Source organism: Odocoileus virginianus, chromosome 4 (genome assembly GCF_023699985.2).
Source record: "Odocoileus virginianus isolate 20LAN1187 ecotype Illinois chromosome 4, Ovbor_1.2, whole genome shotgun sequence".
In the NCBI taxonomy this organism is placed as follows: Eukaryota; Metazoa; Chordata; class Mammalia; order Artiodactyla; family Cervidae; genus Odocoileus; species Odocoileus virginianus.
The window spans coordinates 68132746-68148542 of record NC_069677.1 but is presented as its reverse complement, the minus strand read 5'-3'; the positions used below and the strand labels follow the sequence as shown (position 1 = coordinate 68148542).

The 15797-nt window shown below is 38.4% G+C and overlaps 1 protein-coding gene across 1 annotated transcript in view; it reads right to left on the bottom strand.

Moving 5' to 3' along the window:
* Nucleotides 1-274: 274 nt before the first annotated feature.
* COPB2 (COPI coat complex subunit beta 2) overlaps nt 275-15797 on the bottom strand; it is a 33626-nt gene continuing 18103 nt past the window's right edge. The window contains exons 10-22 of the mRNA XM_070466679.1: nt 14848-14958; nt 12787-12875; nt 12588-12694; nt 11292-11435; nt 10291-10421; nt 9324-9531; nt 4759-4869; nt 3566-3780; nt 1624-1716; nt 1357-1537; nt 1103-1171; nt 880-951; nt 275-638 (exon numbers count right to left, since the gene is read on the bottom strand). Of these exons, the coding sequence (XP_070322780.1) occupies nt 543-638; nt 880-951; nt 1103-1171; nt 1357-1537; nt 1624-1716; nt 3566-3780; nt 4759-4869; nt 9324-9531; nt 10291-10421; nt 11292-11435; nt 12588-12694; nt 12787-12875; nt 14848-14958 (1627 nt within the window). The 3' untranslated portion in view covers nt 275-542. The remainder of the gene's footprint in view (nt 639-879; nt 952-1102; nt 1172-1356; nt 1538-1623; nt 1717-3565; nt 3781-4758; nt 4870-9323; nt 9532-10290; nt 10422-11291; nt 11436-12587; nt 12695-12786; nt 12876-14847; nt 14959-15797) is intronic.

The window sequence follows — 15797 nt, the reverse complement described above, 5'->3', positions numbered from 1 at the left end:
TGATTCTAGAAATAGGTACTACCAGAGAAAGTCAGAGGAAGGCATAAGAAAGCTACATAGGATGAGGGGAATAATGCAGTGAGGTCAAGGGAAAGAGTTTAGAAAATTATAGCACAGATACTCAGTTCTAAGAAAAATATGAGTGATGCTATTTGAAAATAGTTATTCAAAAAGAAGAGAACATGGGCTGATACCTAGAAGAGGTGTAGTTTTGGCTCAGCCAAACTGGAATCCTGTTTTCATTTTGCAGAAAGGAAACTCTGAAGTATCTTCATTAATTCAAAAGATTTTATGAGATATGGTCCAATGACAGTATGAAAAAAATCAAAGCCCACAGCTGTTTTAGTTAATAAGGGAACAGTGATTTAGATGCTGCACATAAACTCCTCCAAAGATGAAGGCATTCTGTTCCTAGTGGGCAGCAGCGTCTACATGTAAAAAAATTAAGGAGTTTCTCAGAGTCCAAATCATGGTGGTCAGGGTGATGATCGATACCTGTCCATAATAATGATCTGTTTAGTTAAGTAAACGGGAAACATTATTTAGTCGTCCAAAATATCTTCATCCAGGTTGATATCTGTTGTGTCAATATCTTCTATTTCCAAATTATCCAGATCTACTTCCAGCTCAAGTAAACTCTGCAAACAAAAGGAAGAGGGTGAGTTAGTTCTATAGTACTGTGTTAAAGAAAAGTTACTTGTGATTCATGATCCAAAGAGAACTAAACCAACAGTCAGAAAGGGATATCTTTCCATTTCAAAGCCCCTGCTCTGAAACTGATTACATCACTTAAAACACAGGTCTGCACAGCTAGCACACATTCACGTTGAGAGAGGGTGAGGCTGGGGTCAAATGGGAAGCTGGGTATGATGTCAATACCTTCTCTTCTTTGTTGGCTGTCTGGGAGGTCACAATAACAGGAGTAGGAGAAGGAGGTTTCCCATCAGGTTCCTGAAAACCCAGGTAAAGATACAAGTAAAAACAAATGAATTTGTTCAGGAATTCGAAGTTTTTCCCAAAGGGAAGGCTGGTCGGGATTAGGAAGTGGGAGGTGGTACTTAAAATCAACAAATCTCAACCAGACTATCTTGTGTCTACTGACCTGCTGAGCTACAGATCTTGAGGGCTGAAAGCCTTTCGCCTCTTCCATAACATTTCTTTCTTCATTTGGCTATCAGGGAATGAAGCAATGATGAAATGAAATATTCTGAAAGCATAATTCATCTATGAACTCGGCCCAAATCCCAAATACTAGCTCTCAATCAAACCAGAACGTATGTGGTACAGTTTAAAACCTTAAGTCGTGAATGCCCTTCTACTTGTAGTTATACAAAATTAGGCGCCCCGGGCACTCACTGTGACAAGTGGGTACTGTTTGGCCGGCCACAGGTCAGCATGCGTTTCCTTCACCCATTCTTCTACAACAAAGGCTTCCTTTAATCCAGGGAAAAGGTTTTCATATTCTGTTGGATCAGCAAGGGATTCTGCTGCTTTCTGATTGACTTTTGAGAGGTTTTCTCTCCAGAGTTTCACCACCCTGTTACAGATATGGAACCAAAGGGAGACTGGTAAGGACTCTGAAGTTTTTATCTGAAATGTTTCCTCCCAAAATGCAAAGTCTACCTTGAAACCTGACTGGGTAGGTAAGTCCGTGCCAGGAAGGCAGCTTCTGGCAGTCGTCCAGTTCTAATCAAGAGCTCCAGGCAAGCATCAAGCCTACGGATTAGAGGCACTGTTACCAAGAATAAACGCTGTAATAATGGCACTTAGCACATTAGAGAAATGTGGATTTAGTGCTGCAAAGTCAGCATTCCCTCTCCAGCTCCCATACGTATACCTCTTTTCTGTCACTGAGCCATTAACTTATCACCAGTGAGCTACATAATGGACTCCAGGAACATGAGAAATATGACAGCTTTTGTGACCATTTTCAATCTAACTGTCCTAGGCAGACAAAAGGGGCTTTTTAAGACAAGGTAGCTGAGATGAACACATTTAAGGACTTCAGGAGATACAGAGGAGAAACTCAATTTTACAAGTATATTATTGAGGGTAGCATCTCTAAGATGAACAGTGCTAGACAATGCAGTTGTGCCCAGTAGGAAAGTATCCAAGTGTCCGTTTTCTTTATTTCAGTTTTTTCCTGTATAAGTTTGATAAAGTGGATAATGTGTTTTACAATTAAGAATTTTTTTGATTTTAAAAAGGTAATACTTGGATTTTACAAAGTAATATGTCATACATTACATAACATCCTCAACACCAAAGTCACAAATGTTAATATTCTGCAAAAAACACGTGACTACTGAATACAATAAAAACATACCAAGTGGCATAAAAACAACTAACAAGAGTTCAGGTCTGATTATGCCACCAAATAAAATACTCTCTTCAGAATGTTTTTGGGTTTTTGAATTATTGAGAAGAAATAGCAGACCAGACTTCCCTGGTGGTCCAATGGTTAAGAATCTGCCTGCCAATGCAGGGGGGACAGGAGTTCAGAAGGATTGATTCCAGATGTTGCAGGGCAACTGAGTCCATGCATCACAACTACTGAAGCCCCGATGCTCTAGAGTCCCTGCTCCCTAGTGAGAGAAGCCATCAGAGTGAGAAGCTAGTGCACTGCAACTATAGTGGCCCCTACTCACTGCAGCTGGAGAAAGCCCCTAAACAGCAACAGACCCAGTGCAGCCAAAAAATAAATAAATAGTGGACCTATTCTTGTTAAGTCGCTCAGTCGTGTCTGACTCTTTTGTGACCCCATGGGCTGAAGCCCACCAGGTTCCTCTGGGATTTACCAGGCAAAAGTACTGGAGTGGGTTGCCATTTCCTTCTCCAGGGGATCTTCCTAACAGAGGGATCAAACTCATGTCTCCAGCACAGGCAAGCAGATTCTTTACCACTGAGCCACCAGGGAAGCCCAGACCTTTTCTCACAGGTATATAAATGTATGCATACATATGTTATAAAATACATATACATTTAAAGTTTTTATGATTAACAGGCTTAGAAAGCCTGTAAGGCAAAATTAATGAATACTTTTGCATTTTATTTCATAATATGGTCAACTAATGAAATAATCTGATATGTACTAACTGCTACACTTTTGAAAATATATGACATTTTAATGCTTTAAATGCAAATCTAAAAGTAACGAGAATCCTGATCCCCCTTATTTTTTGTTGTAAACAGATCAGAATTATTCAATTTGGGCAAAATCACCTGCCATTCAGGTACCAAATGACAGCCTCTTGCTGTCATTAAATAAAATACTTTAGCCAGGAAGTGGCAGGGCTATTGAGAAAGGGGTTTAACATTTCTCCCAGTTGAGGTTCCCTGAAGCTCAACTCTGCTCAAACATTTAGACCAACTGTGGTAAAAGCATCTTTTGCTGAAGCAGCCCTGTCCCCCTGCCTGCTCCTACCAGCAATACCCCCTAGTCAGGCATCAGTGCACTCTCCAGGGTTTCCTCTTCACGTTCCTCTCCAAAGACCACCCTCAAAAGTCAATGCAGACAGTGCTTCTCATTACTCTGCCCACCTTTAGACCTTAGGTTAATACTTACTTGCCCTGTAAAAAGTAGCTCATGAATGCCACATTATTCTTGCCGTCTCTCTCTGCGCCCTCCGCTAGCTTGTTCACCATACTAGCATTACCAGAGGCGGTGGCCAAAAGCAACAGACCCCCATAGTCCTGTGCATGATGCAGGCACTCCTGGGCTAGGCCAAACTGGCATTTACTAATGGCAAGTTCAGCAAGCTGTTTCCACTTCTGTTCTGACTGTAAGAAAGAGTTTCCACATTAAAATATCTTTTAAATAAACATCTGAATTTCCAATACCAACATTATTCTGTTAATCTGAACATTACTGTGCTGACAATTTTATATTTTCTATAATTGTAAAATACATGTTTTATGTACACTGAGCTGTGCTTGTTAAGTTGGTTCTGTCAGTCAAACTAAGAATGGAATGACAAAATATACAATGAGGAAATGGAAATTATTCACATATACAAAATTAATTCAAACAAATCAATTTTAATGCTGTATGAATAATCATTAGCCATTATATTTTTATTTTGTAATTATATAGTGAAATTAAAACTAATAAGTTTTAAGGTAATTAGATTGTAATTTAAGGAATGATTTATAACCATTTTTTAAAAGAATAGAAAAAAAGATTTTATGTCCTTAAATATTTAATAATAAATATTATTTCTGTCATTGGTAGCTTCTCAGAAATCAAATAAAATGCTGCTCATTTGGATAATCTTAACACAGCTAAAATTTCTTTAGTACATCTGAAATGAATTTTACCCATAAAAGCTAGACTGAAACCATAACTGAAGCCCTCAATATATGATCCATAAAAATGTCATTAAATTGTCTCAAAATGTCAGAATCCTTCTTTAAAACCAACATCTTCCTCACTAGTTTGGATTACTGACACATTACTGCTGTATCTGCATTCTTTGAGAGTTCCAGATTCCTTTATCTACTATCTTCCAGCTTTTCTTCTTTTCCAAAATAGATCCCATGTAAGATTAAAAAAATAAAAAAACTTTAGCTTTAATTAGAATGCTAAGAATATATTAATAATATAGAAGTAACTAATCATTTTTAAAAAGACCAAAGGCAATAGCTTCACTAAAATGAGTTACTAATTTGCATTTCAGAAAACTTTAATAACACAACTAAACACATACAAGTCCTACTGACCTTTCCATCAGTTACAAAAAATCATAAATTAGTACATACCTCTGCTTCCACTGCTAACTGGTATGCAATTTTTAGTTCTCCAAGCTGAAGAGCAAGTTCAAAGCGATGCTCAGGGTCTGTGGATACTGTAAGAGCTTGCTGCTTGAAGCCCTGAACAGATAAGATGTATGTGTGTGTTTATGTACAGCAAAACCTGTGTGTGTAATCTACATATACAGTGCACACACACATGGCAAATAATCCATTTTCCCCTCAAAACTAAATATGCTGCTGACATTGGAAGCCCCGTTACTTAAACAGAAGTAACAACAACAACGACTCTTCAATATGAAGACAGAAAAATTAAGGAGCCATTAAATCAACTGCTAAGAACATACAGGGCATACAAAACTCAGCTGCACGCCTGTTTTTTAAGCATGAACGCTGACCAATGCTTGATAAACTCAAGTTAAACAACAACTAGTAAAATTTAGAAGTATAAAAGTAAACATCAAAAATGATTCTGGAAAGTTGACTGAATAAGAACCATTTCAAAAAAAAGGCACAGTAGTGTACACCTGCTACTGCTTAAGTCACTTCAGTCGTGTCCGACTCTGTGCGACCCCACAGACGGCAGCCCACCAGGCTCCCCCGTCCCTGGGGTTCTCCAGGCAAGAATACTGGAGGGGGTTGCCATTTCCTTCTCCAATGCATGAAAATGAAAACTGAAAGTGAAGTCGCTCAGTCGTGTCAGACTCTTAGCGACCCCATGGACTGCAGCCCACCAGGCTCCTCCATCCATGGGATTTTCCAGGCAAGAGTACTGGAGTGGAGTGCCATGGCCCTAGCTGTCTGTAATTGCCCAAGCTGAGCCTCAGAGATCTAGTCCTGGGCCTCACAGAAAGGAAAGTCAAATGTAAAACTTTACAATTTTCAATCATCTGCAGGTCATTTATCAAACATTTTGCTTTCAGGTCCAGACACTGATTAGGTGTCATTACCTATGCCTTTACTGTTGGGCTCATGTCCGGTTTACTCATCAGCAAGTATTCCAGAGGGCAGAAGTCTAAAACCTCCTTCCCACGCTCCAGTCAGTCATCAGAAACAAGATTTTAAGCCAACCACTATAATCACTACATTAGCTTCTCCCTCAAGACAGTACTGATCGGGTCTGCCCTATGGCCAAGTTCTTCAGCTCCAGGGGACTGGTATAAATGAGACAAAAAGTTCAAGCTGCAGAACACTTCCTCAGACTGAGGGTGAATGCTCTGTTAGGTCAGGATGCAGAAACTGGACAGTTTTGTCTCACTAGATAGTCAGCATGGCTGTATCACTGTGTTCAAAATAAGTTCCCAGACTATACAAGCTGATCCTCCCTCCACTCACTCCTGAGTAAAATGTAACAAGGAATTCTGAATAATCTGCATTACTCCTTCTCTCCCTGAGCACTGATGCAGACAATATACAATCCAAGATTGGAGGATAGACAATCTATAGAACTAGTCAGATGTAGGTGAGGGCAAAGCAAATGAAATGAGGTGGATTATATATGTTTACTTTTGTTTTCCTCCAAATCCCCACTGAAATGACACTAAAGGGATTCCTCTTTAAAGCACAAACTCCCAAGGACACATAAAAGGCAGAGAAGAAATCAGTATTAATAACAATACTTTGTGAAGCTTAAAAGCTGGTGAAGGAGTTAAACTCACTGAAATAAACATTCAGTTAAAACACTAGAGAAGACTAATCCCTAAATCAGGAGTCAAGACAGCATAGAAATAATTCACACCTCAGCAGTGTCTCATGAAGGGCAGTATTAAAGCCAGTAAAGAAATCAAACTGCCTAGGTCTATCTAAGAAGCAGTTAGACACCACAGGTCCTCACGCCTCCCCCCATCCTCTCAACACACATGGAAGACAGGAGGCTTGTTTTCTAGAGAAGGTAAACTAGAAGTTCTCCAGCCTGAGGGATACTTACACACCCAGAAGGAATAGTGAGTGGCAAAAGGAAAACAGGAGATTACGAGAATGGATACTTAACTAAATGTTTGAAACACTAAATACTGAGACACCAAGCTGTACTCTACTCCCCCCTAGAATGATGGTGATTGGGGAGCTTCTCTGTAAACTAACCAGTCAAAGGGGCTAGACTTAAAATACTAAAATGTCAATGAGGGTTATATGCCAGCCTGAGCAGTGCTTGGTACAATATTAAGTGCTCATTAAATTTACTAAATGAACAAATTCATTAGATGAAGATACTGACATTGAGGTTTCCCAATCAAACGGCCCAGCCACATCACATATTTTAAGTTCATACTCAATAACTTCAGCCATAAACTCAGATCTTTTGACCTGCTTCTTAGACCTCCACTCTTAAATAAGTGCCCAAGGATCATCAGACACCTGAGGAAAATCTTTAAAAGGAAAGACAGAAATCAAACCAATAATAGCAGAACCAGTAACAGTAATCTGAAGAAAGCATACCAGTAAGGGAAAAAGAAAACTTCAACTATCACTTATACCCTAGCAGAGCGTATGAAGAGAAACTTTAATCCATAAACAAGATTTTAAAAGTCCAAGAATAACAAAATGAGAAAACCAGTGCAAGAAGTCCAACATCTGAATAACAGTTCCACAGAGAGAATATGGAAAACACAGGAAGGAAAACAACAGAAACATGATTCAACAAAATCTCTCAAAAATGAAGGAATGAGCTTCCAATTAAGAGAGCTCATCTAATACCCAGCAGAATGAATGATAACTGACCCCTAAAGCAGGGCCCACCATCATGATAACATTACAGAACAATAGGAACAAGATCCAAAAAACTTCCAAAGAGAAAAAATAGATCAGGTACCAAGAATCAGGAATATAAATCAATAACTAGAAACTAGAATACAAAATAGAATTTTTTCTTCAAAATTCTGACAGAAAACTATCTGCAACTTAGAATTTTATATCCAGTTAAGTGGCCAAATATATTCTAGGGTAGAACAATGACACTTTCAGATATTCAAGGTCACAAAAAAATTTACTTCCTATCAATAAAAAGCCTTTTCTCAGAAAACTACTGAAGGACATACTCCAGCAAAATGAGGGAGTAAATCAGGAAAGAAGATAGGGGATATAGGAAACAATGGCTCAAGCCAAAGAGAAGCCCCAACATGATGGGCAGGGGATACCCATGATGAAGGAAAGAATCAGTTCAGCCTGAAGTAGACTGAACACACTGAAAAATCTGGAAAAGCAGCAGAGTAGGAAGAATAACCCTAAACATATAGAAAAATAAGCAAAGTTTAATAAAAGAATCAATTATTAACTCAGGGAAAACAACTGAAAAAAGGCAAAGCTATAATATGGCCAGCTGTGAACAGGGTTTAAATAGTCATAATAATATAAACAATGGATACTGATCTAATCAAAATTATGATGTAATGATTTAAGTGGCATGTATGTTGTTGAAGTAGGGGGAATGAAAGAAAGAATAAATTCTTCATTTTCTACAGTCTGGGAAGTCCCAAGAAATACCTAAAACTGAGAAACAGTAATATAATAAGCATGTTAGACATGTGGAAATAAATGCCAATAGCCAGCTAAAAGAATTAAAAGTGATTACCACTAGGGAGTAGAAATGAGAGAAGGGAGAGGGCTGTTTTCTCTTAAGCCTTGCAAAGCTTTATATTTTGTGCACATACATAACTTGGATTTTAAAGCAGCACTTTTCAAAAAAGTCAGAAACAACCGAAATGTCCACAGATAGAGGACTCGATAAAGATGTGGTACACAGATACAATGGTACACTACACAGCCATAAAACAGAATGAAATAATGCCATTTGCAGCAACATAGATGGATCTAGAGATTATCATACTAAGTGAATTAAGTCAGAAAGACAAAGGCAAATATCACATAGTATCACTTATAAGTGGAATTTAAAATATAGCACAGATGAACCTATTTAAGAAACAGAAACAGATTCATAGACATAGAGAACAGATTTATGGTTGCCAAGGAGGGGAGAGCGAGAGAGATGGACTAGGAGTTCAGGGTTGGTAGGTGAAACCATTTTGTATAGAATGGATAAACAACACCCTACTGTATACCACAGAGAACTATACTCAATATTCTGAGATAAACCACAATGGAAAAGATTATAAAGAACAATGAATATATGTGTGTAACTGAGTCATTCTGCTGTGCAGCAGACAGGCACAACACTGTAAATCAACTATGTTCCAAGAATAAACAAACTTTGATTATAAAAATGCTACTTAAAGGAAAATGCCCATCGCTAATGATAAATTTTATGTGTATTTTACAGAAAGAGAGAAGCTAGTTAGGATAGAGAAAAATACAGCATAAAAATGAAAATACTGATAGAATGTAAAAGAAATCTACAGAAAGGGAAGACTAATAAATCACCTTCAACATATAAAGGGGATTTGAAGGACAATGAGAAAGGAAAAGGAAGCATATTAACAAGTGACTTAAATTTGTAAGAGAAAGTCCACTGCCATAAGGAAATCAGTGACAATTAAGAAATAAAGTTCTTCAAATTCATACATTCTTTCAAACTGCTGACTTTAAAAACACACACAAATAAACAAACAACCCCCCCTTACCTGCTTTTCCAAGAAGTGTGCAACTCTGGTCCTCTGTTCTTTCGGGATGGTTGGAAGGACCTTATCAGCCATGCTGAAGTCCCTCCGCATGACGGCCGTCTGGTACTCCAGCACTGAAACCAGCAGGGAGTAGCTAACGATGTTCAGTTCCTTATCCCCCAGATAAAGCCTGTTGTCTTTAGGAATATAGCCCAGGAGATACATCGTCCTGTAAGAGAAATTTAGAATTTAGAATTTAATTTAGAATTAAGCCCAAATCAGTACATACTCTTTCTCTCCCTCACTCTGCCTCTTGCTCAAAATCTTTTCATTTGATTGATGCAGTTTTAGTTAGCAATTCAGTTCAGTTCAATCGCTCAGTCATATCTGACCCTTTGCGACCCCATGAGCCACAGCAAGCCAGGCCTCCCTGTCCATCACCAACTCCCGGAAGTCCACCCAAACCCATGTCCATCGAGTCAATGATGCCATCCAACCATCTCATGTTCTGTCGTCTCCTTCTCCTCCTGCCCTCAATCTTTCCCAGCATCAGGATCTTTTCAAATGAGTCAGCTCTTCGCATTAGGTGGCTAAAGTATTGGAGTTTCAGCTTCAACATTAGTCCTTCCAATGAACACTCAGGACTGATCTCCTTTAGGATGGACTGGTTGGATTTCCTTGCAGTCCAAGGGACTCTCAAGAGTCTACTTCAACACCACAGTTCAAAAGCATCAATTCTTTGGCACTCAGCTTTCTTTATAGTCCAACTCTCACATCCATACATGACTACTGGAAAAACCATAGCCTTGAATAGACGGACCTTTGTTGGCAAAGTAATGTCTCTGCTTGTTAGCAACTGCCACCTATTTAAACCATAACACTGAAAAACTAGGCCTATCATTGTTACAAGCCAGCAATTGGTTTTATTTTTAAAGTATACTTTTAAATTTAGGATGTTAAAAACAAAAGCAAAACAATAGTCAGCTACCTGTCCAAGTGGGCAATGGTGACTATTTCTCCTCCGACGTAATAATTTAATCTGTTCACAGAACTTGTGTAAATGAAGCAATCGCCTACCCACAGCCCTGTTTTCACAATTTCCTGAATCTCACCAAGAACCTACAGAAAGAAAATGAAGCCTGTTATTATCTTATTCAATAACAAATAACAAACTGTCAATAACAAAAAACTGAATATAATTAGGGGTGATGGATAGAAAAACGGATGCAACGAAAGAATCCTATTTCAAGAAAGAAAATCTTTCTTGGAATGTCTATCTTCTTTCTTCATTTAAGAACAGATTCCTGGATGAGCATCTATAATGTAAAGTCTCACTGTTGAGTCAAAGCTATAATCTAAGAAAGCACTGATTGAAATTCCTAACATACATAAGACTGGCATAATAAATATTTCATAAAATCTTCTAAGACACCTCCACCACGGTTTATCTTTATATTTGAAAGTCCATTTATTTTTTTAAAGATAATTATAGACTCTCTTATTTTATTTTTTAAATGGAGGAAAATTGCTTTACAATATTGTATTGTTTTTTGCAGTACAGCAAAGTGAATCAGCCATAATTAATATATATATCTTCTCCCTCTTGAGCCTCCATCCCTTCTCCACCAAGTTCTACCCATCTAAGTCATCACAGAGCACCAGGCTAGGCTCCCTCTGTTTGAAAACCCATTTTAAATAACTCTAGCTAAACTGTCTTAGGACCATAACAACTTCTAACTTTCTTACTGAAAAACAGTCAAAGTTGGTCTAAAGATTTCCTATAATCAAAGCACAAATCTCTTTTAACAAATACTTTCAAACCCTAGTCTTTGAGCCAAGACTTTAATTTTCACATTTTACCATAACTCCTTAAATGTTTATTAAGTCTTCCCAAACCTAATTTATAATAAAATGTTCCAATGAGTGAAGTTCAGCTGTAAGTACATAATTCATTTAAAAACAAAGCTAAAGTTTTACTGATGCAATTACCTCAAAACCATCTTCAATGCCATCTTCAGTAACTCCTTCATGTGTTTCCTGTGCAGCCAAGACTTTTTCTGACAGATATTTAAGGATAAAAAATGACTCCTCAGTTGCAATACAGACTAGCTCTCCAGAGTCAGACCAGAAAATCTGCGACATGACAAACAAAAACACAGGTAAATGATTTTAGAGTCTATGTGAATGTGACAAACTGCATATGCTGTTTCCTACAAGATTTATCTTCTTACATCAGGATAATAAGCAAGCACTTAATCTGATATATACACACACACACACACACACACACATTTGGGAGGGTGGACAGGGCGCTGCTATTTTATTTACAGAAATGGAAAGCCCTAAGGGAGGCAGGAAGCAGCGCTGGCAGTAAGTGCCAGGTGTACTGAGATTCAGAGGAGCACGAGATCATTCCCAACTGCTCTACAACAGTGTTTCTCCCTCCCTCCCACCCCCATTATGACCCCCACCCCAAACCCTTTCTAGGTATTTTTTTCCCAATCACTTTCCTTTATGAAGTTTTAATATCACAGATACTACACATCTGAAAGTGAAAGTTGCTCAACTCAGGTCTCCTATGTTGCAGGCAGGTTCTTTACCGACTGAGCCTCCAGGGAAGCCCACTATCCATCTATACATTATGTAATACATAAACACACACACAGTACACAAACACATAACATGTATAAACATATGAACATCTACGCTTTATAGATAAAATAGAGTACTTTTTCTCATCAATTGGTTTCAGGAACCGATGTCTGCCCCCTTGAGGATGACGCCCCCCCTTGCTGAGAATGCAGACTCTAGAAATCAGAACCAGGACCCTGGGAGATATCTGTCTCCAGAGATAATTTCCTGACAATGAAAGCTCTCAAAGAAGCAGGCAGATTTAAAGGTAGAAAACTGTCACTGGTCAACGGCCACCTAAAGTTTAAACAGTCGTTATCAGGTAACATAGGCAAAGGCTTTCTGAACTGCATGGGAGACTTGCAGGTCTTGCCACGCCAAGAACTCAGACTTTTCCTCTTCAAAGCATTAAAGCCATTTAAAATACGACTAGCATTTGGCATTTGTACAACTCTTTATACTTTTCAAAAAGCCCAACATCTACTGCCTTATTCAAATACTCCAATCTTCCTTTTTAAAGCAATCCTGAGGTAAATGGCCCCATGTCCAGCACAATGGGACAGGGACAGCAGGGTACCAGGGTATTTCTTGGCCTCGGGGACCCAGAGTTTGTCACAAAGAGGCATTCCAAAAACAGCAAAGACGGAAGCTCACATGTTTGGGTTGAATTTCAATTCTGCGTATGAGTTCGGTATTTTCCCAGTCATAGAAAGCTAAGCCATTTACAGACCTGACTCCCAGTAAGAAGCCTCCGTAGATACCTAAAAAGAACAATAAAATATTTTCAGATCTTCAGATGTTTTTGAGCCATTACAAAGTTTCTAAAATTGTATCATATATAAACAGCACTTACTTTCAGCTCCAAAGTCTGGTTTAAATGATTTTTTTTCCTTAAAGTTCTTAAATATCTTTACAACACTGTTGCTCTCTCTTATTGCGTATCTGGGGGGAAAAGGAAAGCAATCATAGCCTATTACATATATACTAAACTGTAATTCCACAAAATATTACAAATATCTTCAAATGTACTTGAGTAGTGAATTACACAAAAACATAAAATTAATATCTGAAGATTCACTAATATACTTTTTTTTTCCTAAGAGATCAGTGAACTGCTTACAGTTGGACAAATAATGAATGGGCTTCACAATGTCTATTACACAAATTATTAGGGCTTACAAACCATTTTAAAAGATCCAAATGTCCTTCAGCAGGTGAATGAGTAAACCAACTGTGGTCTATGCATACAATGGAATACTACTCTGCCAAAAAGGGAACCAGTTATTGATCCATGCAACAAGTTGCTGTTTAGTTGCTCAGTTGTGTTTGACTCTTTGCAACCTTATAGACTGTAGCCTGCCAGGCTCCTCTGTCCATGGGATTCCACAGGCAAAAATCCTGGAGTGGGTAGCCATTTCCTTCTCCAGGGGATCTTCCCAGATAAGAGATCAAACCCGCACATATCCTGCACTGCAGGCAGATTTGTTACCGCTGAGCAACCTGGGAAGCCCATGTAACAACATGGATGCACCTCAAATACATTATGCTGAGCAAAACAAGCCAGACAAGTATATACCACACAACTCCATTGACGAAATCCTAAAGAAGACAAATCTAATCTAGTGGGGAACAAGGGTGGGGTGCTGACTATAAGAGAAACAAGGGGACTGTTTTTGAGGTGACAGAAATGTTGACTGTGCTGGTGGTTACAGGTTACATCCATTTGTCCAAATTCACTGAAAGATACACTTAAAACAGTGCCTTTTATTTTGTATAAATTATTCCTCAATAAAAAGTAACTTAAACAAAAACTTTTCTAAGTGGCTCACTAGTCAGTCATGCTTAGCAACAACTTAATAAATTGTGTATACTCAGGCCTCTCTCTTGAAAGGGGGCTATGGCTGGATAATTAAGAGTATATGAGAAAGGGATGGAACAAGTACTTTGCTCCAACAGGAAAGATGCTGAACAGGGAGGGTTTGGGCTGGATAAACCTGAAAAGAGGGAACTATCAAAACAGAGGGAGACTTGTGCTGAGAGAGGTATGGCAATTCACGAACTATAACTGTGCTCACGGTAACAAAGTACTTTTTAGTATATGGAATTGTGCATAAATGAGTTTATTTAGGAAACTGATGAAAAGATCTTACCTCTCACTGACCTTTTTGTTAAATACTAAAAAGCACGCATCTTACTGAGAAATGCTGAGGCCTAAGTTACCCACTGTTGGCAGAAGAGGCAACACAAAATATGGAGAAAACAAAACCAAGAAAACTGTGAAGATGTAATTCAGTGTGTAGTCTGGAAAAAACCAAAGCCCCCATGTTTATTACATGCACCAAATGAACCAAAAAGGAACCAGTCAATAACTATCTAGTATAATATTGAGAGGTAGTGTTTTCAGTGAGACAATTTTATGAACATTTTGAATTCAGACAGAATTTGTTAAGAATGGGAAACAAGTAACATCATGAAAACTCATTTTTGTGATGTTTTATCACAGATTCATTAAGTTTTTATCATGATTACATTAGTATCTAGCATCTCTCCAAGTGGCTCAGATGAGGGCAGCAGCAGAAGCTCAGGATGCAGGTTCTGGGGTGGGGGTGGGACCTGCCAAGGTCTTTATCTGAGGGCCTACTCTGCCTTCAGCCCTGCAGTGGGCTCCATCAAAGAAAAATAGGTGTTGGGTCCCCAGTTTATTAGTGAGCCAGCTCCAAACTGAGTATAAAAAGTTAAACAGCTCATGCTGCACACTTGCCCCTGACTAATACTCCAACACAGGTCTGGTGAGAACTGGTCTTCAACATGGAGAAGCACAGCCTACTGAGCCTTGCAGACCTCTTCAATACAGCTGCACACAGAATGACCACTGGCAATCAGGGGCAGCTGATATGACACAGCCAAAACTTACTCTGAAGAATCGTGGGCCCACGCGAACTCCTGGGCAGACCCAAAGCTCTTGTTCCTCAGTGCCATCGCCGTGTAGATGATGTACTCGCCGTCACCACATACCACAACAAACCTGCAAGTCAGGAAAGCCGGGTGGGAGGACGTACAGAGGACCAATGACATGCAGGAGATAAGAAACAATGATTTATCTTGTTTCTAATACGGTGAAATATTTCTAATAACAAACTTATTTCAGTTAACTGTTACAAATGAACCTAATATCCTTTAAACAGAGCTAGACATAAATATTACACCCAACAAATCAAAAGCAGATTATGAAGATGGGGTTACTGCTGAAAATATTATTGCAATGGCCTTTCTTAAAACAAAGGGTCAGGAAGATAAGAAAGGCTGGAGACATATAGGAGAGGACTCCAATAATTCAACTAGCATTTGCTGAGTACTCAGATACCTGGCATTTTGCTCATTACATCTACACCATAAGAAGGCATGATCTTCTGATCTTCTTGCAAGCCTACCATCATTTTAAAGCTGATCATTCAAATAAATGAAAATATCTTACCCCATTTTTTAATGACTGTTAAATTTATGATATTTATAATAAACAGGATATTTTTAACATTTGATAATAAAAAAAGAAAGTTGCATAGTCAAAACTTTCTCAACAGACACACTGGCTGTTATTAGACTGCCAAAGGTGAAATGTAAAACTTAAGCAAAAAATGTTTTATGATATTAAGGGGAAAATATGTAATGTGTTCTTACTCTTCGTAAGAAAACTTTATTGCAAGTAATTATGGAGACCATTTACTGAACAAGGCAGCATACTTGGTTGATATACTTGGTCTTTTTTAATACTCAGGAGAGCATTATAAAATGCTCAGATCTACTGTAAAATAATTTTTAAAGCTTACACATTTAAACTCATTGTATGAGAAACTTTTCTTTCAC